Raw genomic sequence first — 23,922 nt, 5'->3', positions numbered from 1 at the left:
AACTTCTGGAGAGCAGCGGACCTTTTATAATGCCTTCTTCTGCTTTAAACAAACTGTGGGCTCTTAAACTTTTCTCTTTCCCCCTCCCCCTCGCTCCTTAACCCCCACCCTCCAGCTCATGGGGCTAACGCTGCAAAGCGGCAGCAGAGAGGGAAATACACCGACACTGATTTATTTTCCTGTCTCCTGAATCGTAGTTAATTCTTCTCATCGTCCTCCTCATCACCCATTTTCTCGCGCTTTTTTTTTTTTTTTTTTTGGCTGCCGGCTGTCGGTCTGTGCATTGTTTTATCTGATCTCGGTCCTTTTGTTGTTGTTGTTGTTGTTTAAATGCCGTGCACCGCTTATCTAGAGAGAAAGCTATATGGAGATAGAGGCGTGTGCTGAATGCGCGTGTGTTTCCATAAGACACGCTATCAAGGGAGCAGATCAGAAGCAGCCCGGATCCTGACCCTGACTGTATGAATAAGTAAGCAGGATGCTGACGACTGTGTGTTAGTTGCCTGTAAGGTTTTCGTAAGTTAAAGGGGGACGGAGGAGGGGGGGACAGGCCAGAGACAGAGCTTAGAGTGAGTGTTTGTGCAGAGGGGGGCGAAGCTCTGACACTTTGCTCCTTCCAGCCTAGCTGCTGCCTCCCATCAGCAGAGCTCCGCGCTTTGCTGTGGTGCACCCCACCTCCTCCTCCTCCTCCTCCCTGCTCCCTTCTCCCCGCTCCCTTTGCTTTCCTTCCTTCTTCCTATTTTTTTTTTTTTTTTCTCTTTCTCTTTTCCCCTCTCCCCGCGGCAGTTTTCTTTCTCTTTCCCCTCTCCCCGCGGCAGTTTGCTGATGTGCAGCCCGGATCCATCTTGCAGCAGCAGCGGGCGCGGGGCGGGCGCGGAGCGGGACGCGGGCACCAGCCGGGGCCGCCGCCTCCTCCGCGGGAAGTTTGCCTGGGCTCTGACACAGGCAAGGGGAAGCCCTGACAGACAGGATCTCCTGGCTTGAGTCCACCCCCTGTGCCCACCCACACACCCAGCGACTTTTCCCCGGCGAGGGGCAGCGGCGCTGATGCTCCTCACTCTGCGCGGCGCCCTGAGTCTGACCGGGGCTACCTAGGGAGCGCCGGGCTCTTGGAACAGCCTCCAGGTGGAGAAGGGAAAAAATACCGGCCTCCCCCCAAACCTATGGTTTCTCCATCCCTCACCCTCCTTCCCCGAGGCGGCGTGGAGAGCAGAGCCGGCCGCCCCGTGCCCGCCCGCGGGAGGATGAAGATGCTGTGCTGGAGGGTGGCCCTGTGGCTGGCCGGCTGGACTGTCTGCGGGAAGCCTCCTGCCTGCTCTGCCCTCGATTATGACTACACTTACGATTTCACCGAGGAGGATAAAGCCGAGGCGATAGATTACAAGGATCCTTGCAAAGCCGGTGAGTGACTTCCCCGTCTAAGGCAGCTCCCCGCCCCCTCCCCAGATGGTGACTTTGTCTGGGCTTTATTTCCGCGGGCTGCGTGAGGGGGGAGCCCGGCCTCACCTGCTCCTCCCGGGGCTGCCTCCAGCCCCCTCAGCCGGGGAGGGCACCCGGGACCGGCCTTTCTGGCACTTCCCACTCACTTCCCTGCGCTCCCGGCGGGGCTGGGAGAGGGGCGGGCAGGGCAGGGCAGGGCAGGGGGGTCCTGCCGGGGGGGAGCCCTCGGTCTGGGCGCCGCCGGAGCTGCAGGGAGCATTTGGCGGGGCTCGGGGTGTCGGGGCGGGACGGGGACCCGCGGCCCCGGAGGTGGCGGCTATTCCTGAGGCGCTGCCCTCCCCCTGGCCTTTCCTCCATCCCAACCTGTCCGGGCACCCCTTCCCCTGGGCCAGGGCCGCCCCATGGATGGGGATGGAGAAGTGGCGAGCGGGAGGTCGCACAGGGCTGGGGACACTCCGTGTGCCGGGTCCCGCTCTCAGAGCAGTTCTCTCTCCCGGCTGAGCGGGTGCTGCTCCACAGCCAGTGCGCTGCTGCCTCCCGCGGGCTCCCTGCCTGACACATCCCTTTCTCCGCTGAGTTACAGCCCCTTCTCGCTTGCTACAGTGGTTTTCTTAAACCTTTATCCTACCCATTCAGGACTGCAGCCTTTGTAATGCCAGTTACAATTCTTCACCCATTAAAGTTATCAGTAACAAGAAGTGATCTCAGGAACCGGCTTCGCTGGCATTTCAGTAGACAAATGTATCTCGGGGATGCTTTTTTATCCTCGCCAAAGTGTTACCAACACAGTGGTGCTCCATTCCCAACAGCTCTGCTGTTAAACAAGTGCTTAAGTTTTCTATCAGTCTCTCTCTTAATTATTTTGTATTCTGAAAACTAGTTCAGCCAAAAGTTGTGTTCACTTATAATCTGTGTGGTTTTCTTTTTTCTTCTTTATTGAAGAGAATATGGTGTGCATATATGCCAAATATGCAGACACTCTGTTTTTCTAATCCCAAAAATATTTTGTTCCTGAGTGTGAATTGTTAGGTCTGACTTGCTTACAGCTGAAGTTGTAAGTTCAAGTTCAAAAAGAACAGGAGCAACTGCAAACAAAACATTATTTTTTCCTCAATTAGCACTCACAAATAAGTATAAGTAACTAGTCATTGTTAACCTGAACTCTTTTCTTCTGGCCTGTAATTCTTTAAGAAGATTCATATGCATCATTTCATATAATGAGAAATGCATATTTATTCTCAGTTTGCTGTGGGATTCTTGTTTCATAGTGGGAATAATTAGCAATTATAATTCATGATACTAAGTGTTTTGAGGTTATGCATGAGAGAAAGACATCAGTAGGAGACTGCAATTTGATCTGCATTGCCAATTCTCTGCCATCACTTTGTTTTGCCTGGAGAAAGAAGCATTTGTTTGGAAAATTTGGCCCATGGAAACATTTTATTGAAGTTCTTACTTGTGCTGCTTCACAAGTGTAGGGAGCTTAGGTACTACAGGGGCGAGAGACAGGTAGGTATATGAAGAGTTACCTGGTGTAGTTCCTCTTACTCTTAACAGCTGTTACTTTGAGGTTCTCTATCCAGTAAAAAAAACCAAACAAAACAACACCTTTTTTTTTTTCTTATATTGTCGTAGTTCTTCAGAAATAAAAATGCACCTTACTGCTGCAAACTGGGTGTGTACCATGTACCCATCATTTTCAATAAATATTTTATATATATATATATATATATATATATATATATATATAAATGAAGCTGATCCTCCAAGAGTATTTCCCTATTAATTTTTCCTGCTAGACCTTCCTTCAAGGCTCCATTAATCTCAGCCTGTAAAATACTGGTGCCTGATCAAAGATGCTCAGGAGCAGCGGGTGCTCAGCCTCTTTTAGCAGCAGAGTCCAAGTGTGTGTTCTCCCAGCTCTTATTGTCTGGGGTGGGTTTTGCACTCCCAGGAGTAGATTTACTGACCTCTGCCATTAGGATGGGTTCCACATCCTATGCTGTGAGGCCCTGTAGGAGGACAAGGCCAGGCTTCACGCTCAGGGGTGTGAGACGTTCACACTCAAATCTGTGTGTCACTCTATGCACAAGGTAAAAGGATAAAATGAGAGAATTCTTGCTGAGATAACACTCAAGGTTTGCAAGTTTTGTAGATACAATTAACACCTGCTCTTAGGGCATGTAGCTGAGGCTGTAAAGGGGCTTTTTTTTTTTTTTTTTTTTTTTTTTTTTTTTTTTTTTTTTGAGCTGGTCAGCCTGATCAGTTGAGTCAGTGTTCTCTTAGGAACCAGATATAAGTGACTTTCAAACACCCAAAGTCATTTATGGTTTTACCTAGTGACGTGCTTCAAAACCTCTAGTGATACCTGTGCAAATTTTAGACATGCTAGAATAATTTGACTTACCCCCAAAAATGCTGATGCAGGATTGTTTCACCTGTATTTTAGAAGTTATTTGCGTTCAAACTTTCTCTGGTGAGTAGTGTTTGCTGCTTAGTTTTTACTGCATAGACTGTGTTTGTAATTTTGTGACAAACAAAAAGCACTGTACATGAGGCATCAGATCCATAGTTAGATAAAGTTATAATTCTATATCTCTTAATAGATACCCACATCTGTTGAATAAGTGTTCTTTTGGTAGGCCCTTTTCTCCCTGTTTTACTGTGAAAAAACTAAAAAAAATTATCAGAAACACAATGTGACAGCCTCTGAGGGGTTATTTATGAGTATTCTGTGGGATTTTTATGGGTACTCTATGTGTATTTTAACATTTTCACAAGGAAGGGATAATTTTAGTGAATACACCTAGAATCTTACTGTTGCTTTGACTTAAAATTCCCAGGAGTGGCACAGTGTGGGATGCTATAGTGGCTGAAAAGTAGGTTTTCTTACAATATTTCCAGCTTTGTGAAAAATCTATAGATTACAGGTGTCTGTCCAATGCTGTGTAGAACTAGGAGGTGTTTCTGGAATTGATGTTGCCTTTCACATCTAAAACAGCAGCTATTTCATGCAACAACCCCAAAGCACAGTCTCAGCAGTGAAGCCAGCACATTGGTAACCCTGGAGTTGCAGGGAAGAGAAGGGCCTGGAGAAATGTTGTGATGCTGTTGGGGAGACGACCACTGGAAGGAAGCTGTTGACATTGTGCAGAAGAACTTGATGAGCTGTGTGGTTTCCCGTGGGTTTGTCTGCAGACCTTTAACCTGTGTGTGAATTTTGGGTCATGCTACTCCTCCTTGTAACAGGAATCCTGGCACGCTGTAACAGCGGGATGTGATGTAACACACGGTTTCTGTGCTTCTGATGTCTCAGATATTTCCTTGGGTCTCTCTGCAGGATATTGCCCTCAGTGTTTACAGTTGTGAGTTCAAGTGTAAGGCTTTCTTAGTTCATCTTCAAGATCTGATTTGCCAGAAGATGTGAAACTGGGGATGTCATACTCTAAATCTAAGGACATAGATCAGCATTTGTATAATCAGATATCACTCCAAAGAAGAAAATGCTGAGTTTGATTTCAAGGGGGATCATCAGAATTTCAGATTGCAGCGTGCACCTGTGGATTCCTGAAGTTTTTCCTTTTTTTCCATTCTTACCACAGTTTATGACTTATTCAGGATATCTGCTGTGAAACATAGAGAATGAGATGGCGAGAAAAATAATTTCCCATCCTGTAATACTTTTTCATAGCCTGCAGTTAGTTGGTGCTCAAGGTGTTTTGAAGGCTTTTGTTTTGTTTTCTCAACAACGTTGTTTTCCTAAAACAAAACAAAGCAAATAAAAAAAATAGGGTGTACTCTGGTATGGTCTTCCAATTAAAATACCGTGAACTGTGGGAGATTAGGCAAAAAGTCTTAGTTTTGTTATATGGCCACAGCGCTGAGGTCTGTTCAGCCTCTGGACAGTTGGCTGTCCTCAGATAAGTCTCTTTCAGCATTTCTCCTGTGAGGTATTTCACTTCCTAAAATAAGTGTTAAAGGTTTGGGGAATAAGCTTGAAGCTGAGTTCCTTGGGCTATTATTTTTCTCTTTTGTGGGCCTGGCTTTTTTTGTTCTTTTTTTTATTTTCACCAGAAATTTTGTCTTGCACTAGGGGAAATTCTTCCAAGGAAAATGTCACTGAAACTTTTACAGTTTTCACTGCAGTTAGTTTGGATTACTTCCCCTGCCAAAACCCAGTTAATTGTTTGTTTTTTTTTTTTTTTTTCCTTTCAAATGATGCATATATTGCTTTTTTTTCCCCCTTCGGTGAAGCTAGATAAAAGTGTTAAAAAAAGATACTATTGAAGACAAGTAATTAAATTTACAGTTTTATACCTTGAAAGTTCTTTAGCATGCAGTTATTTGACTAAGAACAAATTCTGTATGTATGCATGCCTGCCTGCTTTAGAATTAGAGTAAATTAAGACAGACTGTTCTCACATGTCCATTTCTCCCTCCCGTGAGAATCTATGGAACTTTTGTTTATTTTACACCTGTATAAATAATAATGAAATTGTTTGGATTGTCCATAGCAGGGAAATTAGTATTTCCCACATCACTGAAGCATCAAACCTAGTAACGTATTTTATTTTTAAAACAGCTGAAAAGATTGATGGTAAATGTTGAGTACAATTATTACACAATGTCATCAGTAACTGCGGTCTAACTATTGTTTCCTGATGTTGTAGCAGCAGCTTTCTATATTACTACATTTTTATTTTAGTTTCCCTCTTGTGCTCTGGGACATGTGTTCCGTTGTAAGCATTCTAATTGTGCATTCTGGTAATAGGAAAATTCTCAAAACCTCTGATTATATATTTTGAATCTGTTGCATGATTTAGGTAATCAAGATCTTTCATATTTATAGCTCAGTCATGTAGTAGACTCTTAAAGCTATATTGTGTAGTTTGTACTAATATAGAGGTTGTGCTGCTAATATCACTTGCCAGATTGACAGAACTGTGACTGTTCATGTAGTAAATGCATAGTGTAGGCAGCTGAAACAGAAACAAGCTTTTCTGAATAGTCTTCCCAACTGGTTTCCATCTTGCTGTGGATAAACTTACAGGTACTGACAAATTTAGCTTTTGTATGTTTTCTTCCCCTCCAGAATTCTCCACCATTACATTATCTTTTATGCCCTTAAGTGTGGTATCTCAACACCTTTGAAAGAGATTTGTGAGAACATTAAGTTCTTTTTCTCATCAGCTTCATTGAAAAGATCAATTCAGTATGAAACTCTGGGAAAACTACATTAAATGAATATGTTTTGTGTTCTAACTTTGTGAATATCCTTCCACACTAAAGGCTCAATTTCATGTCCAGACTACTTTCCATAGGCGTCTGTTTCTGAATATATATCCGGTGTGTCAAATGAGGAGCAGTATTACATCACTGCAAAACGAGTCTAATTGACAAATCTAATTGAGCTTGGAATCAAGTCCCCAAGGCAAACTCTGAAACATTCACCACACCTGGATGTCTGCCTTATGTCATGCTGATTGCCCCTCTGGACAATAGGGTTCATAGGCTTATGACATCATTTCATTCACTTCTTTTTGGTGAGAAAGTCATGTCTGTGGTGCACTGTAGTGACAGACTGTCTGTAAAATGGAAGAGCTGTAAGATCCAGGAGTCAACTTTTGGTTTTCATAAGCACAATGGATGGACACAACGGACAGGAAGACTTCTTTTTTGCCTTCCTGGGTGCATTATAGTAGTCTAAACTTTACAACAGTGAATGAACAATGGAAGAAATCTTTAGTCTTTGTTTAGACAAGATGTATTTATCCTTAAACTGAAATAACTTTTTATAGTCTGGCTTCCAACTTAGGAAAAATATTATCATATATATTTTTTGGTTTTAATATGTATCTATAGAAAACATACATTCTAAGAGCAGTATTACAGTGCAAAACTAAGTTTTGGCCTTTCAAAGCTTTCAGTTGGATGAGCAGCATTTCATAGGGTTTTTCAGACTTTTTTCAGCCTTTTCAGTATCTTTCTAATCTACTTGTTTCAGTTGTTATTGAATGCAGTCCATACCCCCATTCTTAACCAGAAGCAGCCTCTCTCCACCTCCCTACTACATCTCTTCAGAGTAACAGAACTGAAAGTGTGACTGGAGAAATCTTTGTGTATTTTTAGTTCTGTCTTGTCAGGATATTTTTCTTGGCTGAGAGCTAATGGCCAATCTGTTAATGTGTTTTAATGCATATTCATTCTTTGTGTCTGCTGTGTATCTTCTACTTCTTTTCCTATAATATCTTTCATTGTTACTATGTCAAGCTCCCTTGCTTCTGGATTCCCCCTCCACTGGATGCACTTTTTGCTTGTTTTCCAGCTTTTCCCTGTGGTGCCTGACCGGTCTTCTACTCCTCCCTGTTTTCTTCCCTCTTGCTTACAATAATCAGTTGTTCCCTCCAAATATAACTTCTAGCTCATCATCAGGCTTTCTGTAAGATTGTCCTTTAGTGCTTTGAGAGCTCTGTAGCAGAGGAACTGGGCACCTGTGCACACAGCTGGAAATGAGGAGGAGGAGACAAATGAGTGGGCTGTGTGACCAGCCTGTTCTCAGAGGCCTCGTGCTGGATGCTCAGTGGGCTGCAGTGATCTGTTAAACACTGCACAGCCAATCCTGAAATATCCAGCTACAAATGTTTATACAGAACACATACACAAAACCCCCTTTCTCTATTGGACTCACATACCTAAATATCAAGAATTGATGTGAAGGCAGTCCCCTTGCTGATCAACAGGAATAGGACTACTCTAAGCACTAGAAGTGTAAAGGTTGTATAAATAGTCCTGCGGCACAGCAGGTTGAGCTGGGAGGTGTGAAGGTGGAGGCTGTGCTGTGGACATGTGTGGAGTGTGCCACCCATGTGAGTGATTGCTCCTGCACACTGCTAAGGAAGCAACTCCCACTCAAACAGATACTCTCAGATGGCTTTTTGGGAGGAGTTTTGCCTGAGTAATGGTCTTCAAGTGCAAATGCTGAGTGACTGTGAGTGTCAGATGTTTGAGAATATTTGAGCACAGTCAGATAGCTCTTACAAGCAATAATGCTCCAAAATATAGGTTTGTGGGTTTTCTCTTCAATATTACAAAGCAGATTGTCAAGACCAAAATGCTAAATAATCAATATTATTCTAAAATAACTCCTAATTATTTTTCTTGAGGTGTGTGAAATACGATGCGTAATAGGATATGCAGTGTTTGTTAAACCGGATTCTTTGCTATATATGCTTTAATGATAAAAAGACTCATCAATAATTGACTAGAATTGATTTTGAAATGTTTTCCTTCATTTGGATGGTTATAAGTGGTGCCTGATGAGGAAATAATCAGCAAAAGCAGGACACAAAATTGCAAAGGAAGGATGTTTATTTTAAAATTCATTTTCAGTGCATTTTAATCTGACTTTGGAAATTCTCTGTCTTGCTGTCCTCATGAATTTCATGTCTTTTTCTACAGAAACTGAATTTCAGAGACACATTGCTGCATTTGAAAGGTGCCAGTACCTCTCCAGGCACATTGTGATTCTTGGATATTGTAAACTGTATGGTGGGACTTAAGTATCAGCTCTTGTAAGAAGTGAGGGGACAAGGACATCAGCTGGGGAGGTGTAAAATAGCTGCACAGATGAGTTACATTATTCTCCCACTGGTAGCAGCAGTTAAATACATTCCTAATAGCAAGTTTAATTGTTATGAAACAAAAACAAATCCATTTTATTGGTGTCTGATGATTTAATAGGTGCTAGTTAGGTACATTCTTGCTGTCATGGGCATTGTAGCACTAAAGATCTTCAACACTTTTCCACTTTCCCATGAGTGTATAAAAAGTTTTGCTTAGAGCACAGTGATTGCCCTCCAAAGAGTGGCCAAAAGGCAGAGCTTCTGATGTTTCCAGATGATGTATTCAGATAAGCAAAGAAGAGAATTTCAGATGGTTCTTATATAATATCAAGATTTATTTAAACAGTTTACTTGCAGAGCGAATTATATTTGCTTTTATGAGAAGTAGTTTTAGAACAACTCTGCGGGTGTGAGAATATGACGATGAACTGCCCAATTTCTCCATCTGGTAAAATGTCCTTATATTTATAACAAATTTGCATACATCTTCTTTTTCACTTATACTTGCTTTTTTCCCTTACTCAATATTACTCTTACAATCGTGCTCTTACTTCAGCATTATTTGTAGATAGGCTATGCCACACTAGTTTACAACTGTTTCCATATTTATAATTCTCTACTTCATCCCTTGTGTAAATATATAGGCAAATGGATAAATTAGGTGTTTTGTGTTCAGGCAATCTGTTTAGCCCTTTTCTAATGAAGAGCTTAGTGTGTTTCCGTGAAAAATTGCCAGCACCATGCTGAAGGATTGTTACCCATTTTTTATGATCTTCATTTTAGTACCAGGATCTTTGATATGTCCATCAGCCCATCCTTTCATCATAATATAAACTCATTCTTTAATTATGGAACTCCTGAAGCCTATTGATTTGAGAATGAACTGTGGAATCCTTTTTCTGTTATTACTGATATGTCATAATTGCAATATGTTCTGATAACTTACAGAGATTAATCTCTTATGCTTGGAAAAGAAATAGTTAAAGAAAAACCCACAATAAACCCTTAAACAAAAAATATTAATTCAGCCTGCAAATTGCTAAGGAACAAGGTTTTCATGGGTATTTAATTCCCCCAAGGTTAAATTATTGGAAAAATTATTTAATGAAAACGGTAAAAATATGTTCAAGTTAGCAAAGAGAAAATTAAAGAGAAAGAACATGATAAACATGAACATAAACAATTTCAGAAATTATACAAGAAGATAAAACAGATATTTGTTTCTACTTCTATTAGTCTGTTAAATTCTGAAGTGAAAAATTCAGAAGCGAGACTAGGAGACATGGGGATTTTATACAACTTTTTTTTAGATTGAAATCTGCTAAAGAATTCTGAAAGGAGTCTGTATTTGGATATATGATATGACATTTACATAGGTAGCAGGATGTGTCTGGAGGGCTGATATTTAGTAATGGTAACAGTAATGATTTTCAAGTGGATATATACCTCAGGCTTCAGAGTTCAAGCCAGTATTTAGTAGCTTGAAACAAGGATGAACCCCAATATGTGGCAAGATTATCCCTGTCTACCTACTGCAAATTCTTGTTTCTTTTTGTGAAGCAGCTGGTGGTGACTGCTGTCAAAGACAGGACCTTGGATAGGATCCAGTGTTGCAGTTCCTTTGTTTCTCAGTCCTCCCTAAGTGCTATTTCAAAAACTCATGTCTTGTAGCATGCCTAAAAGATAAATGCAGTTTAGCTATTTTGGGACATGAATGAATTTCAAAGCTCAATTTCACTGTAAACACATTGACCAACTATAGCTGATGAAAATGAATGTATGCAAGCATACAAGAAAAAAAAAAAGCATTTACCTATGTTTATAGATTGTCAGTATGGATCCAGTGAAGCACTTGTACACATTTATCTATAAACCACATGTATGCACATGCTCACCTCACTACCTAAGGAGCTACCATGCCTATAGAAGGCGTATCTACAGAGGCTCTTTAAACTCATGTACAGATTGTCAGGGTGCTTTTCTTCTTTTTACTTTTCCCCCACTTATAAGTGCCAAGGTAACTTGTGTGTAAATCTGACCTAGAGGCCATTGGACTCAGTGGGAGTGTTTCCAGTTACTTTAGAGATAATGTTTATAGGTGAATAAGTAATAAGCAGAGCTGACTAATTTACTTCTGTGTACTTGGGCTATGGCTTACTCGTATGCATGTGCTTACATGCTTTGCAGGCACATCAGTGAAGGCAGTTGGATTTTTGCCCCAGTTTCTGTAGTTGTCATCACTAACACAAGAGTATCATGAAATCTTGCATTCACTGACCTTGTGATTACAGGTTCTTTCTTGCTGGACTGGGGTGTGAAAAAAATCCAGCAGCTTGAAGAGCATCTGATTTTCTTTTTTTATCCCCTTATGAGAAGCCGCAGGATAAGACTGGATTTTGATTACTGCAACAATTTCTCAAACTTTAGAGATAGGTTTGTTACCGTCATAGCTGAATACTCTATTAATTGGTCAATCTGGTAAATGGTTAAAGATGCTGATGAACATGATGGTTGCAGTTGCATATGCAGTTCCTTATCTGTATAATTTCCAAAAATGTAAAGTCAAAGATGATAATAAGCAATTTATTACAAAATACAGCAGGCATGTGAAACTGGTGTCAATCATGTACCATTAGGTATGACAAGCCATGAAAGTTTATTCAGTGGTTTGTAATATTCCCAAAACACATTTTCTAATCCTGAGGCTGCTAGGAGCTAAAGAGATCTTGGAAAACTAAGAGGAACAGGTGTACTAGTAAATTGAAGAATTAGTAAATGGCAAAATAAGAAGGGAGCAGAAAGGTTTTTTTTTTTTTTTTTTTTTTTTTTTTTTTTTTTTTTTTTTTTTTTTTCCCACAGCTATTTGTAGTTTGGATGGATTAGAAAAGCTCTAGATTGCTGTATAGAACTAAGTAACTTTACAACATAGTCTAACTCTGTGCAAATCTTGCATTTAACCACATAGTTTGTTACTTTTGTGTTTTGAAAACTTCTGTTTTCTTTCTGATGTTGTTTCTTCAGTGCATTGATCTTAAATCATGGCCAGAGTGAGAACTGCAGGTGATAAATGACTAGATTTGACGGAGGATTCTTGAAGAAAGTTCTTGGCTTTAGTTATGGAGTTTTCTGGAGTTATTTGGTAAGGGAAAGAAGTAAGAAGAAAATATTTCCCGTTCATGAAAAGATTCACTTTCTACAGTTTTCTTTATTATTTGATCACTAAATTGCAGGAGCAGTAGACAGCAGAGAGTATAGGAGAGGGGTTTCCTGTTTTTTTTTTTTTCCATTTTTAAAATCTGCATTCATGAAACCCTTTCACACATGAAATACAGGTGAAAATACTTAAACCCAGCCCTAGCCTTTTGCATGTTTTCATTCATAATACCTTTAATTTGGAAGAAGCTGAATTAAATCTGAATTGTAGTGTTGATGGATCACAGTCAGTGTGTCTACAGAAGTGAAGCATGAGTAAAGAGAATTTATAACATACGCTTCCTTTTGCATTATGGAAGAGAGCCAAAAACAAAGATGCCTCCTAGATCAGTAATGTGTTTATGAAGATATGCAGATCTTTTAGCTAAAGCTAAAATGTTAGAGAGAAATGCTTTAAATCAAAATGATGCTTTAAATCAAAAATGTGGAGAGCCAGCTAAAGTCATGACAATCTTTATCAACTTGGACAAAATTAATTTTTCTTGGCTATTTTTTGAGATTTTTGATAATGTGTCTTAGATTTATTTGGTATATGGTATAGCATTCCATCACATATAATGTATTTTTACTGATTCATTGATCTAGACACTCTAGGTTCAAGTTTGGATAAGAAATTGAATGATTTCCTGAATTACTTACAATTATAATCAAGCCTTTCCAAATATTTTGTTTGTCTTTCCTAATTATGAACAAGGTCAGACTAAGTAACAGCCATAAGAAAACAAACTGCAAAAATGAACATAAATAGTAATCCTTAATTACTATTTAACTACATAATCTTATAGAAGAAGAAAAATTATTTGACCCCTGGTTTCTGCTCACATACTGGGATTTGACTTCATTGACCTAAAATATCTTAGGTTTTATCAGTGCAGAAATATTTTTCTCCTTCCAACAAGCAGATGATGTGTCATCAAAATTAGGGAAAGCCTAGAAAAGATTTTGTGTGCACTTGCAAGTGCTAATGATAAAGGTTAATATTCCCATTCTTTGTGTGATTCCTCAATTGTGATTTCTTTTATGCTGTACTGATAGGGAAATAAACCCTTTGTACAGCTGGATGTTCATTGGAAAGGAGCATGTGCAAGATTTGCTCCTGCACTAATGGAGCTAGGACACAGCCAAACACACACTGCATCTTTCCTTCCTGCTCTCTTCAGAATCACTTCTGGATTTAGTTTCTTTTCCTGCTTGTTGCCTGAGGAGTCACAGGTATCTGTGTTTGGGGCTGGATAGGTGCTTAGAGAAGTCATAGAGAATGGGTTGTTTCCAGGCTAAGTCAGGTAAAGCTGGTGCAAATGATAGGTGAATTATCCTCTACTGAGCCCTCTGCAGCCATAGATGAGTTCCAGCAGAAGTTTCTGTGAGGGCTTATTTTTTTTTTTTCTGCAAATCAAACTGCTTTCTGTAGTTTATCTACTGCTAAAGTAGGGACTTCTAATTAATGATACACATATCAAAATTCCTAGTGGTATTTTGTTCCAACCAGTTAAATACAGATGTATTGTTCTTGCACAGATCTTTTGGTTTTGCTTTTGGACACTGCTGTGGATTTTTCAGTAGCTCTTACACCTGGTAAAATGCCTTGGCTTATAAAGGTTTTGTGTCAGGAAGTTTGTTACGCTTTTTCTTTCTGTGAGATTGGTCTAAGAAAAGGTAGCTTCCTTCCTTGCAAACTTTGAATTTCATCTCTTTGGACTATCACAGCTAAAATAGCACTGCCTTGTGTCCTGCCGTGGGATACAGCAGATGCAACAGGTGGGATGAGGAAGAATCTGCAGGCATGTGTTACAGACCCCAGGCTGTGTTATGGGGCCGTGCTGTGAACTGTACAGCAGGGAGCTTTGCTTTGAGCCAGGACCCATAGCAGCAAATGAAGGTGATTTGTTCGGGGGTTTCTTTCCCTTTATGATAAAGTAGTGTTTTAATTTTTTATCTGACTTTTATGTCCTGACACATTTATGTATGAATACTAAATGCTTTATGTTCACGTGCTGCAATGTATAAGGCTGGATTCTTTGCTCAGGCTGTACTTCCACTCAGGATCTCTTGTTACTTCTAATGAGATGAATGGCATGGTGGCATTCACCTTGATGAAGTCAGAATTTAAGGCTGAAGAAAAAATTTATTTAGGGTCAGTTTACTGAAACTTAGTGGAGGTGTGTTTTCTTTCAACAATCCATAACAGTAGAGTCCAGAGGTAACTGGGTAATTATGGTGTAACTGGTTTTTGGTGTTGTGTTATACACATATATATATATATATATATATATATATAGGCAGTCATTACAATGGGGGAATCTTTTTGATGTGACGTTATGATAAAAAAACTCCCAAGCATAATCAGCTGTTTTAAAACAAACAAATAGCTATTAATATACAGTAAGAAGCAGATCATCCATGTAGTTTGACCAGGCTCTTTGAATTGGGTGCAAAGAACAACTAATTTTAAAAGCTTTTGTTTTTGTTCCCCCTTTACAGTAGGAAATTATATGGAGAGAAGATGTTGTAGCAAGGGAGAGCATAGAGGAACTGTTCTGTGCTGCAAGCCAAAAGACATCATTAGGAACACTCCTATTATCTGGAAGCCTGACTTCCTGTCTCAGTTTCCTCATGGGTCTCAATGAATGGCAGAAGAAATGGAACACTTTCCTGCTTGGCCAAAAACTCTGCTAAATGACTCCTTTGGCTGCTTGCCACACCATGCTCCGGAACAAATCCTGCAGCTCCCCCCTGAGTCTGGAGGGTACTTGCTGTAGTTCCTTGGGGATGGTGGAGTGAATATTCGAAAGCCCAGGAATATCGTAATGCTTCAGGTGTCCTTTTGTACGTCTTGAAAAATTCTTTTTGTGATAGAGAACAAGAGATGCATTGACATCTTGTTAATGTAAGCTTCCATGAGATGTTAAAGAACTGCAATTTATTAGGATTTTCATATTTGGTAAATGATTTTACTACAATGACAATAGTATAGCATGCCTTGTAAAATGTACCAGAAACCTGTAAAATTAGATGCTTTTATATATGCATTCAACTAGATAACTAATTTTCTGGGTTTCTTCCACATAGTTTTAGCACATCAACTAGTGTTTATGCTCTAAAGTTATAAATACACTTTTACTGGAAAGTATAAAAATAAGGTAGTAATGATTTTTGTACATAGAATAAACAGATTTCATACATCTTATTAAGTGCAGTAGATGATGCCTCTATAATCATCTATGCGTAGAGAGGAGTTTAAATACTTTTTTCTTTTTTTTTTATTTCTGGTCTTTGGTACATTTCTTTAACATACATATTAGCTCCCAAAACTTTCAGTGTCTTCTCTTAGCTCTGATTTTAATTAACACTGCAGGACCAAACTTTTGATTCAGTTGTTACTGTCATTTTCTATACTTCCTATTTTAACTAAATTTGGCAAGTAAGAACCTCAGCTGACTCAAAGGAAACTTGGCAAAATATACACCATTTCCCAATAGCCTTTCTCTATAATAGAAGATATATGGGACAGTGTTTAATAATTTTGTCTTGTTTTGCATCCAAGAAGAAAAAAATATTCTTAATTCTCTGGAGCTGGGAAATGTTTACCATAGTGTTCTGTATGTGTCATCTTTCAAGGGTGAGAAGCAGCTGTCCCACTGGAAATGTTTGGCATACTTGGAAAAAAGCATAGAAAATACTTAATGCCACTGGTATATATCAACAAGAAAGTATTGATCGGGTTCTGATTTGTTAATTTTGTTATGTTTTTTCTTGTTTTTGTCCCCTCCTAGTTTGTGTCATACTTTTTACTGTGTGTTCCTTGTTCAGGCTTTCCTGAATTTCAATGCAAACTTACTCTGCATGACTTCCATGGTGTACCAGCACTGAGGGTGATGTGAAACAACACTTCTTCCCCTGAAACAGCTGTCAGCTTCATCTGTGGGGATGCAATTGTGCTGTACAGGCTTGATGCTGGGGTTTTTTTCCAAGGAAGCAGAACTGCTGGATTATGCTCATCACGCCAACCCATCCTGTAGTCTGTCTTCAGACTCCTTTGTCTAGGTGGCTGAATGCTTTCTGACCTTTCTAATGCCCTTGGCTGACAGTGCTCCCAGCCTTGTTACCTGTGGATTCTGAGACTCAGCACCACTGGAGGCATAATGGATGGCCTTGTCTATCCATTGGCTACAGGAGGAAAGCAGAGACTTCTTTTTTTTTTTTATGGCAGTTTATTGATACTAAGGTCCTGATTTTGAAAGCTGAAAGATGGGGCATCTCATTTATTCCCACTGCTTTCCCTTCCTGAGCAGCAGTACAACCTTGTCCTTTCTTGTGCAGCTGAGAGTTCTCTCCCAGATCTCCTTTTCCTCTCTCTTCCTCATTCAGAGGAAGAAGGAGAGACTTCTGTGCCTGTCCACAGTTTTCAGAGAGTCACTGGTAAGATGTCACCAAAAGTTCCTCATTCTTTGCACTAGTGGCACAAAAATGTAAGATTTTAGCTAACACAGTGGAAAAATGTTGATTTGTATTGTTAACATGGGTGTATTTCAGTGTCTGTATTTAAGAATTTCTGCTATTTTAAAAAGGTGTCACATACACCTTTTATGTGTGTATGTCATACACAAAATACTAGTGAAAATGTTGATAAAGGTAGCAAGGATATAAATTACTTGCTCACATGAATACATTGTTTCAAGTCTATTTTTCATGAAGAGAGAATAAAGTCTGTCTAATGAGTAGCTGTACCATCTAAGATTTCTCCTGTTGCTTAAAGGCTGAGTTTTGTCCTCAGTTAAGTCAGTGTGCGTTGACTTAACATCCACTGGCAAATCTGTCTTGGAACTATCTTACATTAATAGTTTTGATGAGATTGAGTTGACTGCAAGGGAAAAAGTAGTGGTCAGCCATATCTCATCCAAATATAAAACAGATTCATCTAGTAGTAGTAAGAATAAGAATAAGAATAAGAATACTCTTGAGCTGATGCATCGATGGACTATTTTGTGAAAGAATGAATGCTAATTCTCAGCTGAAGTGCAATATACATCTGCCTTCCAAACCACATTTTCATTTATCAGTAGTGCCCAATTATCTGCCCAAAATTGTAATCACCAGTTCAGATTTTGCAGGTGTTTGATATGCATTAATTTTTGGTTATGCTTATGCACACATTGTAAAGGACAACCTCTTTTAACTGTATATACAGTATTACACTCACTATATACATTTTTGGCTTTTGCTCTAAAGTGGTAGAGAACCATGTTAATAAGGTCACTTTTAGCAAGCCCTCCTGTGTACAGAGGTGTTGAATGTTCACTTTGGGCTGCTCAAAAATCATCCTCACCAGCTGAGCCTTTTAATACTGTGTGCAGTTTTGGTCACCACAATATAAGAAAGACATTAAGCTACTAGAGAGCATCCAAAGGAGGGCAAAAATGTGTTGAAGGGCCTTAAGGAGAAGCCATATGAGAAGCAGCTGAGGTCACTTGGTCTGTTCAGCTGGAGGAGACTGTGGGGAGACCTCATTGCAGTTTACAGCTTCCTTGTGAGGGGAAGAGGAGGGGCAGGCACTGATCTCTTCTCTTGGTGGCCCGAGGGAATGGCCTGAGGTTGTGTCAGGGTAGGTTTAGGTTGGTTTAGGAAAAGGTGTCTCGCCCAGAGGGTGGTTGGCACTGGAACAGGCTCCCCAGGGAAATGGTAACAGCACCAAGCCTGGACAGTGGTCTCAGACACATGGTGTGGTTCTTAGGGTGTTGGGCTCAGTCTTTTATGGGTCCCTTCCAACTCTGAACCTGCAAAAGGCACTTCCAGTTGCATTATGTCAAGCAAGGTAGCCAGTGGAACACCTGGCTGTGTCTGTGTCATACCTGCCATTAGAGCCTTGCTCTCAGATCCAGCTGCACAGCTCTTGGCTTTTGGCAGCAGTGAGCAACATTCCTGTGCTGCCTGCTGCCAGTGCTCAGTGAACATGCTTGCTCTCTGGGGAGTCCAATTCCCTGATACACAGAGGTTAAGATGGACCAAGAAGAAATCACCATAAATCCAAGGCTTTGTGGGGATTCTAAAGGTTTGGCATTGTGGGAAGCAGTTCCTGTGCTCAGCCTCTTAAAACTTGAGCACAGAAAAAGCAGTGTGGACTGAGTAACAGGCTGGGATGAGCTGTGAGAAGCTGGATGGAAGAAGGAGAATGAAATGGTGCCTTTGCTGTGCAGTTGCTGAGTAATTCCTAGAAAAGCTAGAATTCACTATAGCCCAGTTAAATGGTTCCACACATAGCTGGTCACTCTTTCTGCATGTCAGGGACAGGTTTTGGTACAAATGGCATATTCTAAAGCATACGGGTCCCTCTCTATGGCTTAATCACTTTTCCACATAATTTTATGTTCAAACCCTTTCAAGGACATTTTGTCTTTCACACTAGTCCTCCTCCTTTTTCACTCAGGACAATATGTCGTTTTGTTGTTGACAACTAATAAGGTTTTTGTTTGTTTGTTTGTTTTTTGTTGTTTGTTTGTTTTTTGTTTGTTTTTTTTTTTTTTTTAATTACTAAAAGGCGCTTGTCTGTGTACAGAGGCTTTTTAGGTTTATCTGTTAAAATACTTAAAAGAGGTCTTTAATAAATTCCTATCCCCTCATCTTTTAGGGGGCTATTGCTGGAACACAATTTTTTAAATTAGCTTTTGGTGAATAAAAATTTGGACAGATAATTTTTTTTTTTTCCAGTTAGACACATTCATTCCAGAGCAGCCTCTGAAAGCTTTTATTGCCCTCTCAGCCCATCACAGACATCCTTCCCAGGAGGGCACCTCATGGAGTCAGGCTGTTGTGCACCAGTAGTCTGGAACCAGGCATCACCTTTCAGTTTGCTCAAGATGCAGTTTTGTTAATGGAAACAGCAACAATAAAAGCTTGAACCCTGACTTCTGAATAATCAGGTAAAGTTTCTTTAGTGTAGGTCTGACCTTTGCCTTCCATCAGCACAAAACCCACCCTGATAAGCAATAACAGAAAAATAACTTTCATCTTACAAACCGCATTCACCTTTGTGAAACAGAATTGCTGTGTAGCATCTCCCATCTATCCAGTATTATTTTGTTTTCCAGTAGACTTCCCTTCTAGAGCTTGCAAGTTATAAGGTTGTCTCTGGTTTTGTTCAATATATTTTGAAAAGTTCCTATTATGTTTTTATTTTCTTTTATTGTTTATACTGGCTGGAAGAACAAAACTAAAACCTTCATCTCAGGTTGGAGCATAATTTGGTGCAATTGCTCAGCTTCTGATCTCGCTACCAAAAACGTCTTCTTTTAGGAGTTGATAAAAATATTTGGCTCTGTTTCACCTCAGTCACTCTTGGCAGTTCTTCATCTGCTCTTCTGGAGTTTCCATCTGCTCTTTTATTCTGCAATTTCTTCTTCAGGCCCCAATTCAGCAGCAGCAATTGCAGATAAATGAAGACACCACTGATTTTTCTGAGAGTATGGGGTTGGATGCAGGTGCTGTTCTGAATCTCTGTCAGAATCTTCCAGGATTTTATCTCGTTGCTAAAAGGGAGAATATGGCAATTCCCCGAGGCTTTGAGTTTTCCTTTGTTCTTCCTCTCTCACAGGTGTCCAAAGATTTAACCTAGAGCTGTATACATTACTTAAACCTGAAACCAACAAATCTATAAAATTAAATATGTTTCAAGGGCTAAGGAATTTTTTTTTTTAACCTAATGAACTTTTCAAATTAAAGTCCTGTTAGTTACAGAAAAATGTGTATGAATGCATGTGAAATTAGATTTAATAAAAAGATCTTTAAAAGTTTTTTCCCAGTAACTTATACTTGTTCTATTATTTAAGCACTTCTAACTTCAAAAAAATTCACAACTCATAATAGGGGTTATTGATGCTGAATCATCATTTGTTCTCAAGTGATTAAGCTGCTAACCAGCATTCTATATTATAATAAAAAAAAAATCACAGATATACATGACTGTCTGCTTACTTACATATTTCACTTTCAAATGTATTTGCCATTTTACAGCAGTTTTTACCTCTTATCGATGGATTTTTAATTTTTTTTTTTTTTTAACAGAAAGCACAATCAAAGTTTCCTTGATCATGTAGCTGGTGAAAATGTAATTGTAGTTGTGTAGTGCTGGTGTACCAAAAGGTATATCATTATAGCCAAACCCCTATATTCGTTACTCTTAGGAGACAGCTTGTCTGACTTAATGTAAAGCTTAATCAGAAGGTTTAGAAGGGGAAGTAACAGAAGAAAAAAGACCTTAGTAGTGAATGCATGCATAATGAATTGATTCATTCAGTGCTTTCCTTTTATTTTTTTTTTCACTTGCTCTTGCAATGTACATTTTTTCATACTGAGAATTTAATTAATGGTAGGGAAAAAAAAGTAATGGTCCTGTGTCAGACTAGCACTGAAAATTATGATAGCCTCCTATTGAGGTAGCAGGGTTTTTTTTGCTATAGAATGCTGACAACTTATCATGTAAAAGCTTTTTAATAACTCTAACTGTGAAAAAAAATATTGAACAAAGAAGTGGTTTAATAAAAATCTTTACATTATCCATTTACTGAAGCATGCCTTCTACACGAGCTCTTGGTTTCTTTTCGAACAACTATTTTATATATTCCACTAGTACTTTTTGCTGTCTCAGAACTGTTGTGTAAACTAGAAATATGCAGAAGTGCATATGACAGATTTTTTTTAGTTTAAATTTTATCTTCATTTACTTTCAAAAATAACCATGGACAATAGTGTTTTCCTTTGACCACTAAAATAGTCAGAATGTAATATTCAGCTGCCTGTACCGGAGGGGAAGTCTAGAGAGCCTAAAACATCTTCTAAAGTAAAAAAAAGAGTGAATTTACTGATGCGTGTTAGCAAATCAGCTGTTTGTGGTGTTTTCAGGCAGAGTGATGTGATTGTGGTACACAAAAGCAGGAGGAGAAATGCTGCACCGATTCATCTTTCATTCCTTACTCCCAAATCTTCCCAAGTCAACTTTTAGTGTTTCCTACCAACTCTGACCGTTGAAGGCAGGTGGTTCTTTCTTTCCCGCTGTACCTGGGGCAGCTGCTGGAAGCAACAGGAGTGCAACTGGGAGCATTGCATCAGCACTCAACAGAGTTTGCAGACCTGATGGCTGCTGCTGTGAGCCTCTTAGCCAGTGCAGTCTTCTGTCTTTCTCTCTCTAGTGCACCTTGCTGACTAAGTATACTTTCTCTCTTCTATCCATTTTAGAGTGTAAGAAGGCACCTGGTACGTGGAGTCTGTCTGGGAAGCTGCCTCTGTTATTTTTTCCAAAAACAAAAGAGGAGCATTGATTCTTCCTTTATCACAGGGGAAAGTTTTTCCCTGCTTTAAGCCCTGAGGGTTTAAATTAAACTTGGCAAGACTTGATGAGCCCTTAATCACAAAAATCTGTTACATGCCCCTACTACACCATCTGTATTCAGAAGTGACCCGGTTTCCACACAGTGGTCCTGCAATAAATAGATTAATGCAGGCAGGTGCTTGCTATTACTGCCTGTTAAGTCCTGAAAAACTCCTTCCTGCTGATGTCACCATCCCTAAGGGCTGGTGGATGATCTGTTGCCTGCATGGCCATGAGGAACTGCTAGCAGGTAGGGAAATCATCATGGGGAGGACCTTTCCCATGATGGTGGCAGGGAAGAGGGAGTGAAACAAAAAAGATTCTTTTCCTTTCTTGTTTTTTGGATAATCTATGGAAGCGATAGGTTTTTTGAATTCTTGAAGAGTCAGGACCCTGAAGAAATATTTGTGAGTCAAGAAGATGTTTTTGAGGAAGGCACTTGGATAGAGGCTGACTGGATTATATGGGGTGAAACGATGCAAGGAGTGTGGTGAGGCAGAAGCTCTGGTCCGATGTCCGTTTACTACTTCACTTTTAGTCTTAGCTTAAAAGCTTGGGAGGAATTTCACTACTGGCTTCTACAAAGCCAGAATTTGTTCTTTTGTTTTACTTGTAACTAATGAGTTGTCCTAAAAACTTTTGTTCTGACATAGTATAAGAGTTTATGGTGGTCAGCATCACTGTTTGTAACATACTGGGTGTCACTGAATTGCAGTGTAGATCATTATAGGCATACATAGGTAATACTGCCTAAAATAGATTGAGAGGCAGGTGGTAATGTGTGTCAGTGGAGCTGTTTGGGGTTTCTTTTGGTCATTTTAACTAACTTTGTGGTCAGACAGCTGCTACTTTTAACTTCACAGTTAGGTCTGACTTGAGTCCAAGAAATTCAATGTAGTGGATGAAAGAACAGTTTTGAGAAGGTGATTGCTGAGATGAGATTTGAAGGCTCAAAGAGAGAACAACAGCTTTCCTGTGGCTGTTTTTGCTGTCAAGTACATTGTCTACAATCCTACCCTAATTATTTGTTCTACCTTATTCTTGCCATTATAGGGATAAAAATAGGACCTTTAAAAAATGGTTTTGTTTCTGTAACACCTGAGAGCCTCAAATGAAACATACCTTGCACTCCATCTGGAAAGATGATCTCTTGCAAACTCTGCCCAGGCAAATTCTATATTTGTATAGATGGATGTTTGGCCCTGAAGATCATCTTTGATGACTCAGTGCATATGCCAATATGTTGCTATTGACAAAAATGGAAATTCTGGCTCAAATATTGCTTCCAGGGACTCTGTTAGGAGCTTCTTGGCGTGATTTGTCCTCATAGGCTCAAATTATATTTGCTGTTCTGTCAGTATTCCAACACTGGTTCTAGGTGGGAAACAAAACTTTCATGGAAGATGTCAGTTATTGTATACTTGATTACAGAAATTCCCAGTTCCACTGCTGTCTGAAAATACAGAATGATGCTCTCTGAGGTGCTCAGGTCTGTGAAATAGAGCAGAACTGTTTTACAAGTCACGTTGGTCTTGTGGGTAGGTGTAGTGACTGAAAAACATAAAGGAAAAGACAAGTGAGGTCTCAGTATGTTTCCATGAAACTGATGTTAATAATTTTTCCTTTGGTTTAAATGGAGCTCAAAAATGCTGTGGTTTTCTGCTTTTGTAGATTGTCTCTTTAGAAAGGTGCATTATGCAAGTTACGGTGTAGGGTTTGGATACTTTGCTTGCTGTCCTTCCGTAAGTGGGATATTTATCCAATATTCTTGAAATCACTGTGTGTTGCTCAAAGCACTTATTTTCCTCCTAGTTTCTCAGAACCTCCTCCTCCCAGAATTCCTTAGCTTGAGAAGCAGCTTTTTGCAATGAAGAAAACCCTTTTTAACTACACAATATATTGTCACAAAAGGAAACAAAATGCTACGTATATGAAATCAGGTGTGAAAGCAAGAAAATCTTACTACCCATCCCCTTGGCCGATTTAAGGCATGATGTGCTGCTTTATCTGTAAAGCACCTTGCCCATCTGTGGGAAGTGATCAAGTCAAATAAATAAATAGTAGTCCAGACTCTTGAGTTCTTTATTCTGGCAGTAAATTAAATGAGAATTTGTTCATGCAAAAAGCTAAGTGAGTATTTCAGAGCAATAATGAGGTGATGGAAAATACCCAGATATGCTAGTACTGAAGAGCTATAGAAGATCAGTGCCAAACCCTGGATCAAACTGAACGCCCACAACCACAGCTGACACCAGAGGTGGGTGTGGAGTTCAGGGAAGAGCCAGA

General features: G+C 39.7%; 1 protein-coding gene across 1 annotated transcript in view; it reads left to right on the top strand.

Moving 5' to 3' along the window:
• Positions 1-1,155: 1,155 nt before the first annotated feature.
• TLL1 (tolloid like 1) overlaps positions 1,156-23,922 on the top strand; it is a 122,569-nt gene continuing 99,802 nt past the window's right edge. Inside the window, exon 1 of the mRNA XM_083862267.1 lies at positions 1,156-1,401. Within this exon, the coding sequence (XP_083718393.1) occupies positions 1,164-1,401 (238 nt within the window). The 5' untranslated portion in view covers positions 1,156-1,163. The remainder of the gene's footprint in view (positions 1,402-23,922) is intronic.

The sequence above is a fragment of the Zosterops lateralis genome (genome assembly GCF_965231275.1).
Source record: "Zosterops lateralis genome assembly, chromosome: 5".
Lineage (NCBI taxonomy): Eukaryota > Metazoa > Chordata > Aves > Passeriformes > Zosteropidae > Zosterops > Zosterops lateralis.
This window is presented reverse-complemented; position numbering and strand designations above follow the sequence as displayed.